At 42.1% G+C, this 21,578-nt stretch overlaps 1 protein-coding gene across 1 annotated transcript in view; it reads left to right on the plus strand.

Moving 5' to 3' along the window:
- GALNTL6 (polypeptide N-acetylgalactosaminyltransferase like 6) overlaps positions 1-21,578 on the plus strand; it is a 1,410,303-nt gene that overhangs the window by 1,325,430 nt on the left and 63,295 nt on the right. The window contains exon 9 of the mRNA XM_088448140.1: positions 5,151-5,372. Coding sequence (XP_088304266.1) covers positions 5,151-5,372 — 222 coding nt within the window. The remainder of the gene's footprint in view (positions 1-5,150; positions 5,373-21,578) is intronic.

The raw sequence follows: 21,578 nt of genomic DNA on the forward strand, positions 1-21,578 counted from the left end.
GAGCAACTATTAGATTTTGATTAAGAATTCTTATCAATTCTACTTTTCCTACCAATTGAGAATTGATTATTGATTGAAAGATCAATCTGTGAATTGATAATTAACTTCATGGAGATCAAAGAGAAGTTTTATCTAAGCTAGAAAGCAGGTGGAATTCAGAACATTCAGGGAGAGACACAGAAATTACTTTCAGAGAAACTAAATGTGAGAGAGTTAGAAGGGAGAAAACTGTAGAGAAATTAATGAGAACATTATGTACTACAGCTACTTGAGTATGAGCATCACTTATTTGCACCCTCAAACTCGTTGTCCCTCTGCAGAATGTAGCTACAGACAGTCAGCAGTAAGTGGGGGCAACTATAACATTTATTGGTAGCACCATTGAGTTCCTGATGGATGTGCTAATCACTTTGTCTAATGACATTTACTATTTCCCTATAAAGTGCACATTTATGATTATTCATTTATTACAGTGTTTATTGAGCTCATATATATATCCATGCTTTCAGAACTCTTTTAACTAATTTGCTAAACTGGACAAATACTAACAATTTTTTCCCTTATTAATACGTCTTAATGCATCCTTGTCCATTGTCCAAGAACTTTATTGTGATCCATAGTATATTTTAATGATTTATGGTATCAACATCTACAGTTTTAAAGTATTAAACAGACAGATTATTTGGGCATTCTAAAAATCATTCATGATTTTATTTAATTTTTTATTTTATTATTTTTTTTCCATCTTTACTTCTCCATAGAGATTGAAGTTATTGATGGACAGCAAAACCTTTGCTTCCTACAAATGAGCTAAAACCAGCCAATCTATACCTGAAAGCCGAAGCGGGAAAAGCTGATAACTCTAGAGTATTGTGCCATAAATACAGACAGCTTTGTGGAGAACATAAACAGCCTTGTTAACAGGTTAAAATAAATGTGTGCTATTAATCAAATTATAGTAGCTGAAACTATAAAGTGCACCATGACATATTCTGATAGCAAAGCAGGCTAAGGCGTGATTTTCTCAGATGTACGTGTCAGTAAAATTAAAATATGGCGTAGTGCTTGTGATTAATCGTCCCAGATGCAATAAATGCTGTCTAGGCTGGTTTTAGTAAGCGTATTTAAATGTTGTTTTATAAATTTTGTTTGATGGAGCAAAACGCTATTATGAAATTTTTAAAGACAACACAAGTTCTGAATTTGACTTTGTCATTTGAGTGATCGAACAATTCCAGATTATGTACTTTCAGAATTATGCAGAGCTAAGTTCTAGAGAATGAACATATGGGTCTATGTACTAAGCATTGGATGGAGATAAAGTGAACGGAGATAAAGTACCAGACAATCAGCTCCTAACAGCCATGTCACAGACTGTGTTTGACGTTATCTGTGTTCACTTTATCTCCATCCAAGGCTTAGTAAATAGACCCTTTAGTCTGATATAATAAATAGAAATTTAGATCTCATAATGGTGGAAGTGTCCAATGAGAAAGGGGCAGATACTACCACGCCAACCACTAACATACTGTAAGAGTCATTTCACTAAGGGGGAGTGTAAATGGATCTTCTGGTTATGAGGAAGAAGGAAATTTTGTAGCTGGCAGAAAACAAAGATGATCGTCTCTTGGAAAATGAGATTTCAATAAAATCTGATGAGTAGGATCTGAGCCTATCTAGTTTGGCTCAAGCTATCTTTAGGAGTGATACACCTTTAAAGGGGCACTATAGAGATATCTTAACCCACTCCCATTTACAGTGAAGCAGTAAATCCTTCTAAAAAGCCAAAGATGTTGATACCTATTATATTTATTTGTATGCACCATTTCCTTATTTCTAAGATGGAATTTGCAAACTTATCCAATGACTGTTTACTATGTGGGGATACCTCCACAAAGAAGCATCCACAAATGGTATGCTGACTGCAAACTGAAGGTAGCTAGAGAGGCAGTTGTACTCATCATACCTCAATTGCAGTATGTGTTTCTAACTGTCACCTGGAGGAGTACTTACTGATACTATAAAAACAATACATTTGTGAACCTTCCTTTACCTTTAGAATTGCTATGTTTGCCTCTACATGGTACAGGCACTGCATCTATGAGGCATTTACAACAGACTTAGTAGGAGGGCTAATAAGGTGATTATTCCATTTTTTTAGTCTGCAGTTATTCAAACTATAGCATATTAGTGGATTGCATGCTAAAATTTAGCGTATATTCTTGTATAGATTTTAAACAACCCTATTAATAGCTACTAAATTAATCACAAACTTCATATTTTGGTTACAAATTGGATTTTAGCAATCAAAGGTAGGCTACGGCCTTGTTTTTAGAATACTAGAAGTGTCAACCACATGCACAAATAATGCTACTTTTTAGTTGTAGTGAAAAGTATGTGGTCATGTAGATTGTATCTATTAGTATGCATGCTGTTTTAGCCATACCTATTGCTAAGAGGTACATGACATGAAGCATAGAGCCATGCAATCAACATTGTCAAATAATAGCAGTAGAATAGGTAATTTTGAGGGGCTCAGAGATTTTCAATGTGGCACTATCATAGGATGCCACCTTTCCAACAAGTATGGTTATCACATTTCTGTCTTTCTAGAGAAGCAAATGTAAGTGCAGCTAATGTGAAGTGGAACATTTAGGAGTCACAACACTGGAATTATGAATCAGTAGGGACCACAATGTTACAGGACTGGATCGCTATGTAATGAAGCACTTAGAATGTAAAAATTGTCTGTCTTCAGTTGCATCACTCAATTCAAAGTTCCAAATTGTCTCTGGATATAACTTTAGCACAAGAACTGTTTTTTGGGGACTCATAAATTGGGTTTCCATGACTTAGCAGCCTCAGATCAACATGCGCAATCTAAACATTGGGAGGAGTGATGAAAAGCCCACTGTCATTGGAATCTTGAGCATTGAAAATTAGTTCTCTGAAGTAACAAATCATGATTCACCATTTGGCAGTCTGATGGACAAGTCAGGGTTTGGTGGTTATAGGAGAATGCTTCCTGTCTGAATGTATTTTGCCAACTGTAAAACCGGGTGGAAGTAGAATAATGGTCTGCGGCTATTTTTCATGATTTGTCCTGTACTCCTTCCTTCCAGTAAAGAGAAAGCAACATGCAATGATATTGTAGAGAATTTTGTGTTTTCAAATTTGTGGTAAGAGATTGTTGGCTCTTTCGTATAATGACAATGCCTCCATGCACAAAAAAACTCTACATGAGCCCTGTGATATTTTTCCTACAAGTAAACATTCAATGGAAAGTATCATATCTTTGTTGTTGTATTTATTGTCAGTTTTGCAAGATGGAAATGTGGTGGAGGTAAAAAGGCAAATCTCAGTGATGTGCGGTGAGGTCAATAGCTGGGGAGGCACACATGCATCAAAACTCTGCGGCATGACCGGGAGTGTGATAGGGGAAGGAGTTTGACCGCACATCCCTGCTCTGCACACTGCAAGGAAAGAAGTGGAACCTGATTTAAAAAAATCCTGGCTTGTGGCTGATTGACTTCCTCTGAAACTGTGTATTCTGATTGTCTGGACAGTCAAGGGACATCTGTTGCTACTGGCACCTTTCATCAACAAAGCAGATTAATGGAGAAAGCATCTGATTCAGATGTGGTGCTAATAAAATTGCAGCTGCGACCCTGTAAGCAGCTGCTGTGCGGAAATATGTTAATGTTGCAGATGCCAGGAAATGTATTGAGATGCCCACCTTCAGCTCTGCAGATATATAAAACTGTGTACAAATACGCAGTGGCGGTCACAGGGTCTTTGATAATCAACCATCTGAGTAACCCTATTGTCGCATAGAATGGCAGAGAAAGCTGAGATGTTGGTGCCATATTTTCTCCATACAGCATCGCAGATGTAGGCAGATACACCCCTGAAAATGGTCATGAAAAAAGGGCTTTCGTTTTTACCGCTATCCTCTGTAACCTCCACCAAGTGGTTCCTGAATGTCAATCACTTTGCTTGTGAATCCTCACTGCAAACATCATTGCAAAGGTACCTTGGCATGTGCACTGTGCGACCATGACAATAAGCACAGTGGACCGACAAACGCTCAAATGTGGAAATATTGACATTGCATCCACATCTGCATCAGGTCCAAAGTCAATAGCTGGAACTCTGTTTATCAGCCCTACTTCATTTGCTGAAATATTAGTAAATTCATGTTTATTCTTAGAACCCTTTTAATGTAAGGGGCTAGGGTTGCGCTAACAAATGCAGTGCTGTACCAGGGCCTACGTCAGCCCTTACCCCCCAGTATACTTGATACCATCTTGTCATGTGCTCTGCATGGAGAATGCTTGGAGTGGGAAACTGGGTGGTATATGAGTCCTAACCATGGGTCTTGCAACCCACCAGACGGTCAAGTGTCAGACCAGTAATTAAATCAGTAATGCATAAATCTGTGCTCCAACACTTCACTTGTTTATTAATTATACTACCACTCCTCACACAAATCCAACCTTTTCATAGACAACTCTGTCCCTTTTCCTTCTTTGTGCCCACCCTCTACAATATAAGCACCCATGAGCAGGGCCATCTTTCCTTCTGTGGTCACTATGTAATTTTGTTACTTCAGGATTGCAATTATGTCATTACATATAAATTTGTGAACTTGTCATTAATCGTCCTATGTTGTCACCTTTGTACTTTTGTAATGTTGGTGTATATTCTACTCCTTTTGTATGAGTGTTACAGATCTTTATGACACTATATAAGTAAAACATAATAATAATAATAATAATAATAATAATAATAATAATAAAACTTTCAAAAGTTTTTCCTCAAAGTAAATTGGAAGTACCGTAATGTTAAACACTAAATTGAATGTAACCTTCAACATCTTAAACATCTTATAAAAAGTATAGCTGTCGCAGAAAACAATGAAAGATTAAGAGAAAAGCTATCTGATTAATGCTTTTGCCTTTTCTTGATTAATTTGAGTCTCATTAATCCCAGCAGTGCAGTTATATTTTAGTACTTTTTCACTTAATAAACTAATTGAGCCATTAATCTGACTGTATCACACAAAGGTCATAATTACTTGATGAACAATGCTGCATGAAATATTTGATAAGAGCTGTGCTTATAACAGACTTATAATTCTTTTATATTAGAACCTGAAACGCGTGGCGGAGACATGGATGGATGAGTATGCTGAGTATATTTACCAGAGGAGACCTGAATACAGGCATCTCTCTACTGGAGACCTGTCTTCACAAAAGGAGCTTCGCAAGCACCTCAAGTGCAAAGATTTCAAATGGTTCATGGCTGAAGTAGCATGGGATATACCAAAGTATTACCCACCAGTGGAGCCCCCACCTGCAGCCTGGGGAGAGGTATATTTTTAATAAATGCATAATGAAAATGTCCTAATACAAACTTATTGACACATCTTAACATGCAAATTTATTAACACTTATGCTTTAGTGTTAATAAATTTGCATAAATTTTGCTATTAACTGCGATAGTGGTTATAAGTAACACCTAAACAATCTGTTGGGAATTTGATAAGGTTATTGTTTAAGTGAGTGTTGGTTTAAATAAATTGGGTTCAGCTACATTGGAGAGGGTTTTTTTTGTTTAGTTTAGTTTTGTTGGTTTTTTTTTTACAAATTTTTGCCTATTCTCCCACTTAATTGTTTCTTGAGACTTGAAATGAATGAGCAGTAATGAAGAGTTAATACATAAAAAAGGCTGCTGTAAAGTATGATTGTAACAAGCAATGTGATCAGTCAAGCATTCTGTACAGTGCATGGGCTGGTTATAGGCAATGTTGGGACTAAACGTAGTCCTATTTAAAAAAAAAATGCACTTCTTTAGTTATTTACTGTATAGGTTAAATTGCTAATATCCAAATACATTAAAGACAAAGTTAAATATAAACATGTTTCCTAAATGACAATCAGCATCACTGCAGGCACCAATTCTACATAACAAATTTGGAACAGGGGAAAATGGGATGTAGTTATGAGACCTGCGGATGCGATGTTATCGATCTCAATTCCGACAAGGAAATCCCGATAAGGGACTTAAGATAGGCATCAAAATACTGATGCCTATCTTAATCTCGACGCCAGAACGCTGAAGGATGCCAGCACAAATGAGGTAAGTCCGGGGTGCCCTTGGCATTAGCCACAGGGGGGAGGGTTAGGTTTATGGAGCGTAGTGGGGTTAAGGTTAGGTTTTGAGGGGGAGGTGTTAGGGTTAGACACCCCTAGGGGGAGGGTTAGGGTTAGGCACCCCCGGGAGAGGTTAGGGTTAGGCACCCCCCCAGGAGGGTTAGGTTTATGATGCAGTAAGGGGGGTTAGGCACCCCTGGGGGGAGGTTAGGGTTAGGCACTATGGGGGAGGTTAGGGTTAGGCACCACTAAGGGAGGGTTAAGGGGGGTAGATGAGGGATAGGGTACTTACCTCCCCTGTCAGGATCTTCTCTCTTTGGGCAGTCGGCATCGGGATATGAACCATTGAGCCACTGGGACTTCATACCCATTCTGGGAAAATCTATGAAATAATGAATTAGTAAATTAAAAATATTTTCCACTGATTTCACATGCTTAAGATTACTTCCAAATCAGAAGAGGAAAAGAAAAAAACATTAGAAGAATATTGGGGGTCTCTACCATAGCAGCAGCTGTTATAAGAGACTATTATGGCAATGCAGCAGGAGGTAGCACGCCTCCTGAATGCATTACTGTTTCAAACTGCATCCATCGATCTGCATGATCTTTTCGTCGGTTTGAGTTACCCATGGGGCCACTCAAGCCGGCAAATGCAGTTTCTCAAAAGAGGGCAGACAATCTCTGCCAGCCAATGGAGATCCTGGCCTCTTCCCTCCCTCCAAAAGCAGCAACATGCCTCCGTTTGGGGAAACAGAGGCTATCATTGCCCCCTACCCACCTTGAAACAGCAGCAGACTGTCAGTGATTGACAGTCTGCTGCCATTACTGGGCAGGAAGGCATACACACATCTCTGAATTAGACCCATAGGTAGTTATAACAGTATGTAAAACATGCTTGACACCAAAGGTCTTTGAAAGGAATGAAGAAGTAGTTATCAGTTTCCTTCTCATCAATATTGGAGTATGCTTAACCACACTTAAGGCCTGATTCAGACCCGGTCGCAAGCACTGAGCACTCGCAACCAGGTCGATGGTGGCTCACAGCACATGTGCATGACGGGGCCAGCTCCGTCGTGCGCATGCACGAGACCCGGCTAGCGACGGGCAATCCATCGCTCTGGGTCTCGCACCAAAGGGGGCGAGCTGTCAATGTTGAGTGACAGCTCGCCCCCTTTGGTGGGCAGGCCGGGGGGGTGGCTGACCAAACGGAGGTGTTCCCATGAGAACGCCTGCCGTTTGGGGGCGGCTCTACTGACATCACAAGTGATGTCAGTGGAGAGCTTCCGCCTCTGTTAGAGCCGAAAGCTCTCTGGGGCTAGCGGCAATGAGACCCTACCACAGGGGTCTCATCGCAAGGCCGATGGTCGCGATGGTCTTAACCATCGCGACCATCATCATGGCCGCTCGCTATAGCTGTGAGTGGTCACCCACAGCTATGCGAGCGGCCAAGAGGCCGCTCCAAAAATAAAAAAACCCAGCCCTGATTCAGAGCAAGTGCTCTGTCACAGAGAGCAGCTCTGAATCAGGCCCTCAGATCACTTAGTGGCACCCAGTTCCCCTTCATTAACTTGCTCCCTCCTAAACACTTATGAGTAGTTAAACTACTGTATATATATATCACAGAATCTGTAAGTGAACAATTGAAATTGAATCTTCATTGAGTACTGAGCTGTATAAATGCTATTGTTCTGCACATTTAAATGCATCATTATTGTTTGCAGGTGTTTAAGAGATTTATGACAAATTAATGACAGAACATCAGCAATAGAAGATATGACAGGGGGCAGGGTGGCATATGAATCAGGCTGGCCCAATAATGAAAAGTCTGGGCTAGCTGTGTTTGACTCAAGCATTGGCAAATTGACCTTCCACCATGGGCTCTGTCAGGAAAGGGGCCCTGAAATAATGAGGATGTTTTTTCCAGCCAGGGCATGGCTGCTCTTACTGATGGCTTTTCTCCCCTCTGTCTGACTCTATTCCCATTCTGTGAGACCCACAGAGACCTCACCGCTGTATCAGTTTCAGGAGATTGACTAAATGAGTCTGCCTTGCACAGTTTATTAGATTCATCAAGTATTTTTACAGGGGAATAGTAATATACTGCGGATGGTATTAATGTTATGTTGGGACTAGTTGATTAGTCTTATTTTGGGACTGGAGTAGGGAGGTTATATGATGTTGGGCTAGAAGAGAAAATAGTGTTATTTGAAGCAAATGATGGCTGGAACAATTAATAGAATTTAGTAGCTATCAATGCATTGAGGTGTGTCTATATTAAAAACATATGCTAATAATTTGATGTCCCGTGGTTTAGGGTAAATAATCCTATTTATGTACTGTTATTTCTTCACTCATTGCCCCACTTTTGGGAAGGGAATAATGCCTATACAGGTTTGAAGAACAGATAGGAGAGAGAGCAGTACAGCCTGTCCACTACCACCAAGAGATGGTTTGTAATCAGCATCTTGGCAATTGTTGATGAGGTATACCAGAATACTCATCACAGTACAGTAACTAAGCACTTGTGACAAACAACACATAAAATACATGTACAAGATGCCTTGAGAAGAATGCTAGTTTGTAGAATATCACACTATGGGGTAGATGTATTATAGCAGCACTTAACCTCTTTACCAAGGCAAAGCAGGAAGCACTAATGATGAGATGTATTACCATCTCATCGGCCGGAGCGACAGAGTGATAACTCCCCCTTCCAGCCTGAGTACACAGCGCACCAGCCTAGTGCTGATGCGCTGTGCCTCAGTCCCAGCCGGCTCCACTGAGCATGCGCAGGATCTTGCAAGTATCACAAGCAGCCCTGAAGCTGGCAGCCGCCGCAGCAGGGACAGCACTGTCCCTGCTGTGGGGATAGGGCATCGCCCGACTGCAGCTGTCGATAGTGATACTGCAGTGGGCGGAACGGTCAGGCAAACTGACTGTTCATACATAGCCCTGCCTATCAATGCTGCTATTTTGGAGATAGCAGTGCCAATAATGACAGGGGCGCATAGCGCCCCTTTAATTTACTGCCCAGCACCCCAATCATACATGGGGAGAAGCGGTATCAGTGCACATAACGTGCGCTGATGCTGCTTCGGCGGTTAATACATCTCCCCCAATGATACAACAGCACACTGGCTGGCTCTAATTCACCCTAGCCAAGTAGTCCAGATGCAAACCAATTGTGGGCATAACATATTAGCTACAGTGCAAAGAATATCTCCAAACCCAATAATTAAGTTGTCTAGACCAACTGCACCCAATACAAACATAACAAATACAATCTGCTAAGTATACCAGAGCCTTTTCTCCACCATGCAATCACACTGGAACCTGTTTTCATATGAATCGTACTCCATATGAATCTGCTAGAACCCCAAGCCTTGTTTTCATGTATGTTAGTTTCTATAGGAATAGCCAATTTGCGGCTATTTCATCAGTATGAAAAAGGTTTACTATTTATAATGGTTGTCTTGGTGACCATCATATCACCTGACCTTCAGTTTTTTTCTCCTGTATTGTATAATAGAAGTATAGAGAATGGATGGCAGCACCAGTCATTAAAGGAAGCCCTGATAACATGACTTCATCTCTAAGATTGTTTACTATGTAACAATGGAAAGAGGTCTGAGTAGATATTGGTTAAATGAGTTACATACTGTAGGATATTGATACTAACTGTATACTGTAGGGCCAGCACTGCAGATAGACATTCATGAATAAGACTATGGGCCAAATGTAATAAGGCGAGAGTTTAGAAAATGTGAGAATTTACCAGTAACCTCTTACACTTTTTGCCCAGTGTAATGTAGTCCGAGAACAAGCAAACTCGCATGTTTTTAGACTAAAAAACTCTCATGATTTAAACTCTCATCCAGATGTTTTCCTATTTTAAAGATAAAACTCAAACAATGTGAAACTTTACTGCTAAACTCACATTTTCTAAACTCTAACCCTATTATATTTGGCCCTATGTTTTCTATTTTTTGATCATACTGAAAGGGTCACATTCCTAAACTATCCAATGGATTATAAATTAAATGTACATGAAACAACAACAAACTGCAAGTGTTTACAGGTTAGAGGCAGACATATTGAAAAAATACATATATTACACTGGACATACAGCTAAAGATTTTTGTTATTTGAAAGCATTCTATTTAACTAGTGTGGTTGTTACAAAAACAATTATATTGTTATTAAATAAACCATTTTTATTCAAATTACCTCTTTTATTTATTTGAGGTACAGTGCATTTAGTTGAAAAGCTACTACATTTTAGTTTTGGCAATATCTTCACAAATGTTATTTTTCCTCCAATTACCTAAAACTATATTTGTTAAGAAATGTGTAAAATGTACAGAGACCATGTGAGTTCTAAACATTTTTGAATATTCTTAGGTCTTCCCCAAATCTTTTCCTCGTTTTTTTTGTAGATATCTTTCTAACTTATTGCTCTCCACAACTGCACTACAATAGGTACATGCATCTTTTTTTGCTATTATACTGTAGGTTATGAAATACATGATTTCCTATTCAGTTCTTGTCATTAATTGCTATGTGTCTATATTTGTCATATTTTGCATATTTTGTAGTTGTTTTCTTAGTTTAATGGTTTCCCTGTAATACAATATATAGGTAGCATTGAAAGGGGAATGCTGATAAACTGTACTTCTATATTTTGCTTGGAAAATTATATCATATTATGTTAAGCAGACTTAATACCATGGCTGGGATGTACTAACACTAATATGTTGTCAAACCTCCGAAAACTGCTGTTTCCGGAGGTTTGACCGCATTTGCCATATATATTAAGCTCCGGAAAGCTAAACTTTCTGGAGCTTGTACTCTAATAGAATCCTATGTGCTTTGTTTTGCAACTTTTCCGAGGGGAATCCAAAAAGATCCCTCCCAGAGTTACCCACGGCTCGCTCATGAGAAGAATGACTCCTGGATCATAAACATGGAAGTCCTCACACTGCAAATGACAGCTCTTACTGGAAGAGTTGTCCTTTGTGGTTTTATTGCAGCTGTACATGCATACGGTGTTAATATTCGACGCTTTTCATGCAGTAAATTGCAGGCTGTATCGCCGTCAAAATGTGAAAATCAAAAGGTATAAAAAGTTACCAGTGTGCACATTATATGATATTATAATTTGTAATGCAACAAAATAATACGGCTCCTGGCAGTGAGAGTCTTATAACATAAGAGCATAAAATAATGAGAATACAAATTGTAAACAAATTCCACACTGTGCTTTATATGGATGCTGTAGGGATAGTCAGGATGTGCTGTGGAGGGCGATGTTCCCGGGGTAAGTAGTACGGAAATAATCTGGAGTGTGTAGGAGGTGTGGCTTGATGCCCGTGTCTGTCAACGGGAGTGAGCAATGGAAAAAATCCCAGGGGCTGCCTGGCAACCTCCGGCGTATTCCTGAGGCATACAGTAATGAAAAAAACAACATAATAGAAACAGAATAAAATAACAATATCAGTTTCCAACAGATCAACAACAATAAAGTGTAATAAATTCACTCACACTAACCGTAATTTACAGTCTCCTTTATATAGCCTGACTTAAGCTAAAGACACTTGCCTGCTTTTGATAAAGCCCATGTCCATTTCGTGGAAACGAGTTGAGGATTGAAGTTTTTGTCAAGATACCGATCACCAGCGGGTGCCACAATCCCCTTCTGCACTATTTGTGTGTCCCGTGTGAGGACAAGATTAATCACCTGCTCTGACACTCCCCAGTTTGCCGGTGCATAGTCTGATCATAGTTTCCTGAATAGGCATTGGATTCTGGGCCTGATTCAGAGCCGCTCGTAAGCGGCCGCTCGTTCGTTCCGACCGATGTTCGCACAACTGCGCATGCGTACGGATTTTAATACGCATGCGCGAACCAGTCAGTGCAGCCAAAAATCGTGTGCTCGCTAAATAGCGAATGCCTGCTATTTTGAGTGACAGAATGAGGCGTTTGTGGGTGGTAACTGGGGAAGGTGTTTGAAAACGAGGAGTGGAGACCCGAATGCAGGCGTGCCAAAAGGTCAAAACGGGCGTTTTAAGGGTGTGCATAATTAACAAAGCAGCGTCATTGCCCACGTCACTTGGTTGTTTTATAGTTAGTACTGCTCGCATGATTGTGGTAGGAAAAATCAACCACAAGAAAAGCGAGCAGTTCATACGCCGTCCGATGTACTCGATTAATCTAATAAATAGCGGACATGACGTATGATGCAAGCGGCCAGGGGTTTTTTCTTTCAAAATTACGTTCGCATGTGTCGTCCGCTCGTTCAGACATAGAGGCGTGAACAGACCGCAAAGATTTAACGGTTAATTTAAATAGCCAGCCCCTTTTTCTGGACGAGCGAGCGCAAATAGCGTCCGGCTCTGAATCAGGCCCTCTGTCCACATGAAAGACTATTTTATATGGGACAGCAGCCGGAGTTTTACTGAATGTTTTAACCTTATCAAAAGTGGGGAGCATTGTGCTGTAATTCCTTGATTGGATCACATCCTAGATTGCTACCATCTTTACCCCAACATATTAATGAAGACTGTATGCTTCTAATCTAATTCTTTTAATTCAAACAGTTTAAAGTAGTCTGCAATGTACTGTATGCTTATGGAGGGTGGATTTATTGTGACTCTTCATTCTTTACAAAGATATTCAAATAAAACTTAAGCTGGGTACATACCTAAAGATTTTCTGCCCAACCATCCAACTAGTTGATTGATTGGAATGAAAATCTGGTAACTTATGGGAGTAAATGATGATCAGCTATTTGCTCCAAAATGCCAGAAAACAGATGAAAATGGTCGTTCAGACAAGTTAGTTAAATGTGTGATCTAAACAATTTGTTCAAACATCAGTTTTTGTCCATTTTCCGGCGTTTGGGAGCAAATTGCTGATTGTCATTTGCTTTCATACCTTACCAGATTTTCATTCTAACCAATCAACTAGTTGGATGGTTGGACAGAAAATCTTTAGGTGTGTACCCAGCCTAAGATATAGGTTTCAAGTAAGGAATGTTCTAGTAGGTACTATGGACCTGATTCAGACCCGCTTGCTAAGGCGCGATCGCTCGCTGTGAGCAATTTTCGGCCATATGCGCATGCGTATAATTCGCACAAGCCATTAGTTGCGATCTGATTTTAGTAGCTCGTAAGCCACTATCAGGTTGCTCCTTTGAGTGACAGATAATGCCGTTTGTGGGTGGAAACAGGGGAAGGTGCTTGTGAACGGGGAAGTGGTGTTGCGAACGCAGGCATGTCAGTCCCCCAAAATGCCGTTTAAAGGGCATGCATAATTAGCAAAGTAGCATCATTGTACACGTCACCTACATGTTTTTCAGCCCGCACTGATTGCAGCGCTTGCAGCAGGTAAAGGCAACCCCAAGGGCTGCGAGCTGCTCCGATGGCTCACGATGTTCTCGATTAATCCTACATTTCCCGGAGATGACTTGTGTTGCGAGAGGCAAGGGGGCGTCTTCAGACACATGCAAACGCACTTTGCCGTAGCTCGCTAACACACAGTGGGCATCCTTACGCAACGCAGTGCGAGCGCTTAATTTACATATGCGGCCCCTTTTTGCCAGCGATCACATCTTGCGAGCGGGTCTGAATGAGCTCCTATGTCCTGTTCAGTGACACTTATGCTTACTTGTTGTAGAGTGAAAATAGAATTACAAGCTTGAAGTAGTAAAGGGTCAATGTTACTCATTGAGGAAAAAAACTACATTGGAGTGTATCTATGTATTACACACAGTACTTGTTTCTTGAGTCTGAGAGAACAAAATCAGAAAAAGATAAACATACATAGTGCTGTGGACTTAAAGATGTAGATACACATCTCTTGCTGACAGCTGCTCCCAGTTTACTCAGTGTCAGCGTCATCAGAGTGATAGGGAACTTTTGAATTCCAAGGAGGCATGAATAATAAGAATGTAATCTTTCAAATGTAAATTTTCTTCAGAAATTAAAATTGCCATAAACTACCAATTCATCTCTCATAGTCCCCAATATATAAAAAATAATGCATCATCTATTATTTTATGGAATTACATTCTCCTGAGCAAATTCAGTTTTTCCTATTCATTGGAATAGGGAATGCATTTGATTGGTAGCAAAATTCCCATTGAAATACATTGCTCATAAAATGAATGGGAAAACCTTAGTCATTCACTGTCACGACCAGGGGTTCCTTACTGGTAAGTCCACGGTCTTTGCCCATCAGGGCGCTCTGGCGTGGGCCTTCCGGTGATGGTGCTGGAGTATGGAGACTGGCACGAGGTGCATCTGGTGGTTCTTTGTTGGTAGGCCATGCCAGCATGGGAGTGTTGCACAGCGTTCCCAAGCTGCAGCTCTATGGGGGCCGCCATCTTGTATTGGACCATGTGACCTAGGGAACCAATCCACTAAAGGTCAGCTGTTCTGTCTGGTCAATCACACTCTGCTGTTGGGGATTTAAGGGAGTTGACAGCTTCCTTTACTTTGCCAGTGCAACGTGTATCAGCCGAGTCTGGTCACATTTATCTGAGCTCCTCTATGCAGCTGACTTTGGTTCTGCCTAGCTCCCTGCCGGTTTCAGGTAGCCACAGGAATCCCAGCACCTACCAGCAACTCCTCCTCCCGCTACTGTTGTAATCCCACTCACCAGCCAGACTACCTTCTTACCGCATCGACACCTGTCTACAGTTTGTTTCTCTTTGGACATACTTAAACATTATTGCTCCACTCTGTTACCTTCATTCTGGATTTTATTATTTGCTGCTGGACTTATTATTTGACTCTGACCCATCTCCACTTTTGCCCTGGACTTGGTTCTTTCATGTCTACCATTCCATTCATTAAACAACCAAAGTTTTTCTACAGTTCTGATTCTGTCACCTCCTGTATCCACCCCAGGTCCACAATAAAAACATCCCCTGACAGTTTGCACTGGCCTAATGGATTCGGCCAATGGACAGGAGTCCAGAACAGTTCTGCTTCAGGACATAGCTACTTGACTGGGTAACATGGAGACATTACAGCAGCAAATGGCCAAGTTCCTACAGGAAGTAGCCCACCGGCAAGATACCCTGCAGGCCTCTCTGACCTCCACTAGATCCCCTGCAGTTACATCTGTACACACATCAGTGGCTTTAGCTTCAGGAGCAGTTCCTCATCTACATCTACCTACCCCAAGTAGATTTGATGGGAACACCAAGATATGCCATGGATTTATCAATCAGTGTGATGTACATTTCAACCTACAGCCCTCCACCTTCCCTACCTCTAAAACTAAAGTGGCATATATTTTGTTTTTGTTATCCGGCCCAGCCTTGGACTGGGTTTCCCCACTCTGGGAACGCTCTACTATTCAGTGTTTCTGACCTCTTTTAGGAGGATATTTGACGAACCAGGGAGAACTACTTCTGCAGCATCTGCTATTATGCACTTGAATCAAGGCACTCGTCCTGTCAGTCAGTACGTCATTCAATTTCTAATGTGGAATGAGGAGACCCTAACATCAGCCTTCTGGCACGGACTTTCTGATCGTAATAAAGACGACCTTGCCACTCAAGAGCGCCCTACCAATTTAAATGATGTTATCTCCCTGTGTAACAAAGTGGATCTTTGTTTTAGGGAACGTTAAGCTGAGAAGCTCAATAGCGACCCGGCTACCACATCTGCTCCTATCCCTCCTGCACCTACCGATGAAGAGCCTATGCAGGTCAACCGTACCTGTCTCTCCAGAGAAGAACATCTGAGGTGTCGCAGAGAGAATCTCTGCTTCTACTGTGGTAAAGCAGGACATATTGTGCAACTTTGCCATTTAACACACAAGAGCCTATTTGCAGCACCACACAGTAGACTGTATACAGTTGGCAGAGCTCTTAATTGCAGATGCTAGCAGTCACCCTTCCCACCCACTATAGTGTCCTAATCAGTTGTGGCTCCAGAGGTGGGGCTGCAGCACAGTAAAAAATTTAAATATTGGAACCACACCAACTACCATTTCAAATGCTGCTAAACATACATTGCTGGGACTCACTGGCGATTGGAATGGCTACCCTATTTGAAAATTGGACTGTGCTGCAGCCCCACCCCTGGAACCGCCACTGGTCCTAATGAAGTTTTCTATGAACACCTACAAACCACACTCTTCCTCTACACTCTCCTCTGTGAAATGGAGCCTGATCACTAGGGAGAGACTTTATATGCAATCCAAAAAATGCAAGATCCGACATGTCAGGGAAAATTACATTTTGGCTGGTTCAGAGATCCAGACTTGGCGGCAAGACCCAAGCTGGGACTCGGATACACTCAGAAATCCAGGGTTCAGATGTTTTGGGATTTCAGCAATCCATATACGCACATTTCTAGTAAGAACTAGTCCAGTAAGAAAGCAGATAAGAGAGCAGTCAAGAAGCAAGTGGGAAAGTAAGAAGCTGATGACTCATTCAAATTTCAAGAGGTGTGTACACAAGTGCAGGTTCACAGAGCAATCACCTAGCACTGTCTGCTAGGTAAGGTCTCATTATAAATGCTAGGAAGCAGAGATCTGATCACAAACAGGTTATTTGGGTGCACATGTGCAGTCTCTTTCAAACAATGCTGTAGGATGGAAACCCATCTCATTCTAAGGGTCTCATTCAGACCCGGTTGCAAGCACTGATGTGCTCGCAAGCGGGTTGTTAGTTAGCCCTGCGCATGCGCAGCGCCTGCACTGCGTGTGTGCAAGCCCCGGAGCAAGAGAGAAACTCTCTCGCTCCTGAGCTCTCTACAAAAGGGGCGGCTGTCAATGTTGAGCGACAGCTCGCCCCATTTTGTAGGCGGGCCGCGGGGGTTGTTTCCAAAACGTAGGCGTTCCTTAAGGAATGCCTACCATTTTGTGGGCGGCCGCACTGACATCATTAGTGATGTCAGTCGGGAGCTCCCTGGGGCTTGTGGTTGCCGAGACCCAGACTTAGGGTCTCGTTGCAAGCGCCGATGGTCGCGAAGGTGTACAACATCGCGCCCATCAACCTGGTCGGTCGTTAAGCTGTGGGTGGTAACCCACAGCTTAACTAATGACCAGGAGACCACACTTCAAAAATGAAGCGGCCACCCGCATTCAGAGAGAGAGCGATCACTTCTTATGACCACCTCTGAATTAGGGCCATTGTCCCCAAGCACCAAAGAGCCATTTCAATCAACTAACTTTCTTATGTGGCATAAACTTTGAATGATGGCTGAGATATTGCAACACAAATCACAAATTCTGAAGTTGTACCCATTGTTGCCTGTTTTTTATGTGTCACTCATTTCACACATCCTGATTACTTTCAGTTTCTTTCTTAATTATTGCTCTATTCCTCACAAAATCTCTGTCCCTCATTCTCTCTACTCCCAACTGATTACTTCCTTCCACTTCTACCTTGAAGACTCTACAGTGTGCTAAAGTTCTCAGCCTACTGGAAACTTGCTCGGAATTCTACAGTCTTGTTTATATGCCTTCAGCTTACTGCTACTTAGACTTTCTCTCCTAATTGTGCTTCCACCTGTGAACCTCACATAATATAAAGCTGGGTACACATTTAATAATGTGTACCCAGACGACCTGTCATACAACATGCATACATGCTGACAATGTTGCTCATCAAACCTGCATGCAGGCCCAATGGGCGATGTTGCTGACAAAACATGGGAGCGTGCATCGTCAGCGACATTGAGTGTACAAACTAGATGATGTTGCCAACATATTGTCTAGTGTGTACTGGCCATGACTCAAGTGTGCTCCTCCCTGCTGCTAAAGTCCTGCTGAGTTCAGTTCATACATATATGTTTTTAACCAGTTGCATTCTACGCTCTGGAATAGTTCATTCTTCTTTCTCTTGCAGATTTCATGAATTACTTTGTGCAGTTACCTCTGATATTCCTGCAAGCAAGTTATCTATCAGTTTTGTGTGGTAGTTACAGCTTTGTACTGTATGCTCATTCTAAAAGACATGGGCCCTCATTCAGAGCCGTACGCTCTGAGCAGAGCGCACGCTCTGAATGAGGGCCGGGCTCCATTTTCATGGAGCGTCCTCCTGGACGCTCGTATAGCTGTGGGTCACCACCCACAGGCTATACGAGCGTGCATTGTGATGGTCGCGATGGTCGAGACCATCGCGACCATCGAAATTGCGAGCCGGAGCCTGCGGTTGAGGTTTTCAACCGCAAGCTCCGGAGTGATTTTGGCTCTATCAGAGCCAAAATCACTCCCACTGACATCACTAGTGATGTCAGTGGGCCGGCTTCTGATGGGAGGCGTTCCCGTGGGAACGCCCCCGTCAGGGAGGCATGCCCCCGGAACGCCTACCAAAGGGGATGTGATGTCAATCAACATTGACAGCACGCCCCCTTTGATCGGACACAACGAGCGAAGGACTTTCCTTCGCTCGTCGCGTCTGGTGCATGCGCACGACGGAGCTCCCTCCGTCGTGCGCATGCTCAGTCCATAACATCAACCCACTTGCGAGCGGACAGCCGCTCGCGAGTGGGTCTGAATCAGGCCCATTATCATCTCAGTTCTTTGCTGCAAGCATAGTGTTCTCCTGACATCTCCAACATACCTCTGCAGCAAGCACATATTACACTGTATTCATTCCCTCAGCTTTCTGCCACAGTATAAGCACTATGTACACAGATGCTCTGAGGTTATACTACATTTATTGATCCTAGCTTGGCTCCCAGCATTAATGTTTCTAGTCTTGTACCACTGGTCCCAGGCATTATGGTCCCAGCCCAGTCAGAGGCATTACTGGTTCCAAACCAGTCTGTGGCAATGCTGGTTCCAGCCCGGTCAGAAGCAAAGCTTGCCCTAGTCCGGCATCCATCATATCGGGTATAGTGTCCAACATAACCGGTCCCAGCCCAGTCTTCAGCATCCACCGTTACCAGCCTGATCTTCTCGACACTGGTTCCAGTCTGTTTCCAGTATTACAGACTTCTAGACTGGTTCCCTACTTGCTTCACCACCCCAGAGGCTGCTCCAGCAAGTAGCATCACTAAAGTACTTAGCTATTCTCACTACAGTTTCATGTGGCTTAGTGGTTCCAGTTCCTGTGTCCACAGACAAATACAGATTCAGACAGATCCAGAAAGGACAGATACTGACAGTGTATATTGGTAATGAGAGGTATAACTGTAGACCTGAACTAGTAGTTTCACTGTATCCTGATAAAGAGAGGTATCACTGTATTGTGGTAAAGACTAGAGTGATATCACTGTCTCCCAGCAGTTAGTGGTCCTAATGTCTGTTGTTAATGAAAGGTATTGTAGTCAATCAGTAGTTGGTTGTCTTAATGTCTTCTGGTAATGAGTGGTATTACTGTCACCCAGCAACTAGTGGTAATAATGTCTCCCAGAAACTAGTGGTATTATTGTAAAGACAAGAGTGGTATCACTGTCTCTCAGCAGCTAGTGGTATTAATGTCTTCTGTTAATGAGTGGTAATACTGTCACCCATCTACTAGTAGTATCACTGTATCTTGGTAATGAGTGGTATTACTGTCACCTAGCAACTAGTGGTAATAATATCTCCAAAGTACTAGTGGTATCATCGTATTGTGGTAAAGACTGGAGTGGTATCACTGTCTCCTGGTAATGAGTGTTATTATAGGCACCAAGCAGATAGAGGTATTAGGGCCTGATTCATCATGGATCACGTATACAGATTGGTTGATTGTGCATACTGCGCATGCATATGCCCCACAATGTGCGTGCGCGAGTTAGCATTGCGATTGCACTGTGAACGCTCACTCAGATACAAAGCTATCGCAGACAGAGGGATGGGACATCAGTTTTTGGGGGTGGTGACGGGGAAGTGGTTGGAGAAATGCAGGCATGGGAGTTCGCTTGAATTCCGTTGCATGGGCGTGCATAAATTAACCAGCTTGAGTACCCATTGCGTGCAACAAGGTTAGCAATTTCTGAGTAAGGTCAGACCTGTTGTAATGTCTTGGCTTTGGGCATCTCTATAATAGCTTTGAGTTTGCAGTCATTAGTATATTATCGCACCAGACCTGCTTGCGTAATCGCAATAACGAGCCATAGTGAATCAGGCCCTTAATGTCTTCTGGTAATGAGTGGTATTACTGTCACCAAGCAACTAGTGGTATCACTGTATGTTGGTTTTGAATGGTATCATTGTCTCCCAGCAACTAGTGGTTTAAGTCTTCCAAATATTATTGGTACAACCACCACCCAACAACTAGGGGTATTAGTATTGCTCCTTATCTTAAGAAAACCAATGCACCATTAGATAAACTAGTGTCAGTTGTGCTAGGATACATTAAACTAGTTAATATACAGATGGAACATAATTCTGACTGTAATTCATCGAATGGTACTTTACAGTGCTGTTCTTAATCAGTACATATTATCTATGCTTGACTAAGCAGAGCTGTCCACCTGCAGGTGATTAATCTTCTTTGATAACATGAATGCATTCTGAAATAATCGCTAATTCGTTCCATGTCTGCCAATCAGTATCAGTACATCACAGCACCACATGCAGTATGGGTAATTTAATGCGGGTGAAATAGAGGGTGCAATGCCAATATTTGAATATGGACCTTGAATTCAGGAAAATGTTTGCAAGTATGTACATAAAACTATGTTTTGTGGTTAAATATGAGCATTTAAATTCAGGGCCATAATTAGGGGTGTGCGAGGAGTGCTGTCGTGCAGGGCCCTGGGGTGGCACCATTGCAAGCTACATGGGAAGTGCATGTGACTTACAGGGTGCCTGGAATGGCTCCAGGAGCCAGTAGTACTACTGCAGAGCTGCCTGGAGTGTCCAAGGAGTGCTCAAGGCAGGCACCATGCAGTCTGTGGAGCTGCCATGTGCGTTCTTATGACTCTCCAGGCAGTGCTCCACTTCCTAGAGCCAGTGGCCCCACCCCCTAGGCTTGACATCATGATGTCAAGGGTTTAGGGGGACTGGCACAGGGAGCACTGCCACTCTTACTGAACAGTTTAGGTAGAGACCTAGCAGCTTTTAATACTGTACTTACTGGAAAAATATGTTTTTGGGTTCTCATTATGAGAACTATGTGCACTAAGACACATGCCCATTTAGCTCCTGATGCCCAAGAGAATCGAGTGCCATCTGCATTGTAAAACAATCCAATTATCAGTGATATTCATAATTATTACATGGTTAATAATTATTACATTGATTCTTAAACCTAATAAAGCATATCTTTAGTCTCTATATGCAGGAAGTAAACCTTTGCAAAGAATATATAGCTATTGATTGTTATATGTTGATATTACCTGTGCTACTGTGCTGTAAAAGGATGATATCTGGATTATTTTTTTATGTTTTAACTGAAAGGAAATAAAAATGGACAAACTGCAATAGAAAGTGCTGAATTGGGTTTTTGAGATGGTTTATTTTATTCCCGGC

Source organism: Taudactylus pleione, unplaced genomic scaffold, assembly GCF_031769625.1.
Source record: "Taudactylus pleione unplaced genomic scaffold, aTauple2 ptg000021l, whole genome shotgun sequence".
Lineage (NCBI taxonomy): Eukaryota > Metazoa > Chordata > Amphibia > Anura > Myobatrachidae > Taudactylus > Taudactylus pleione.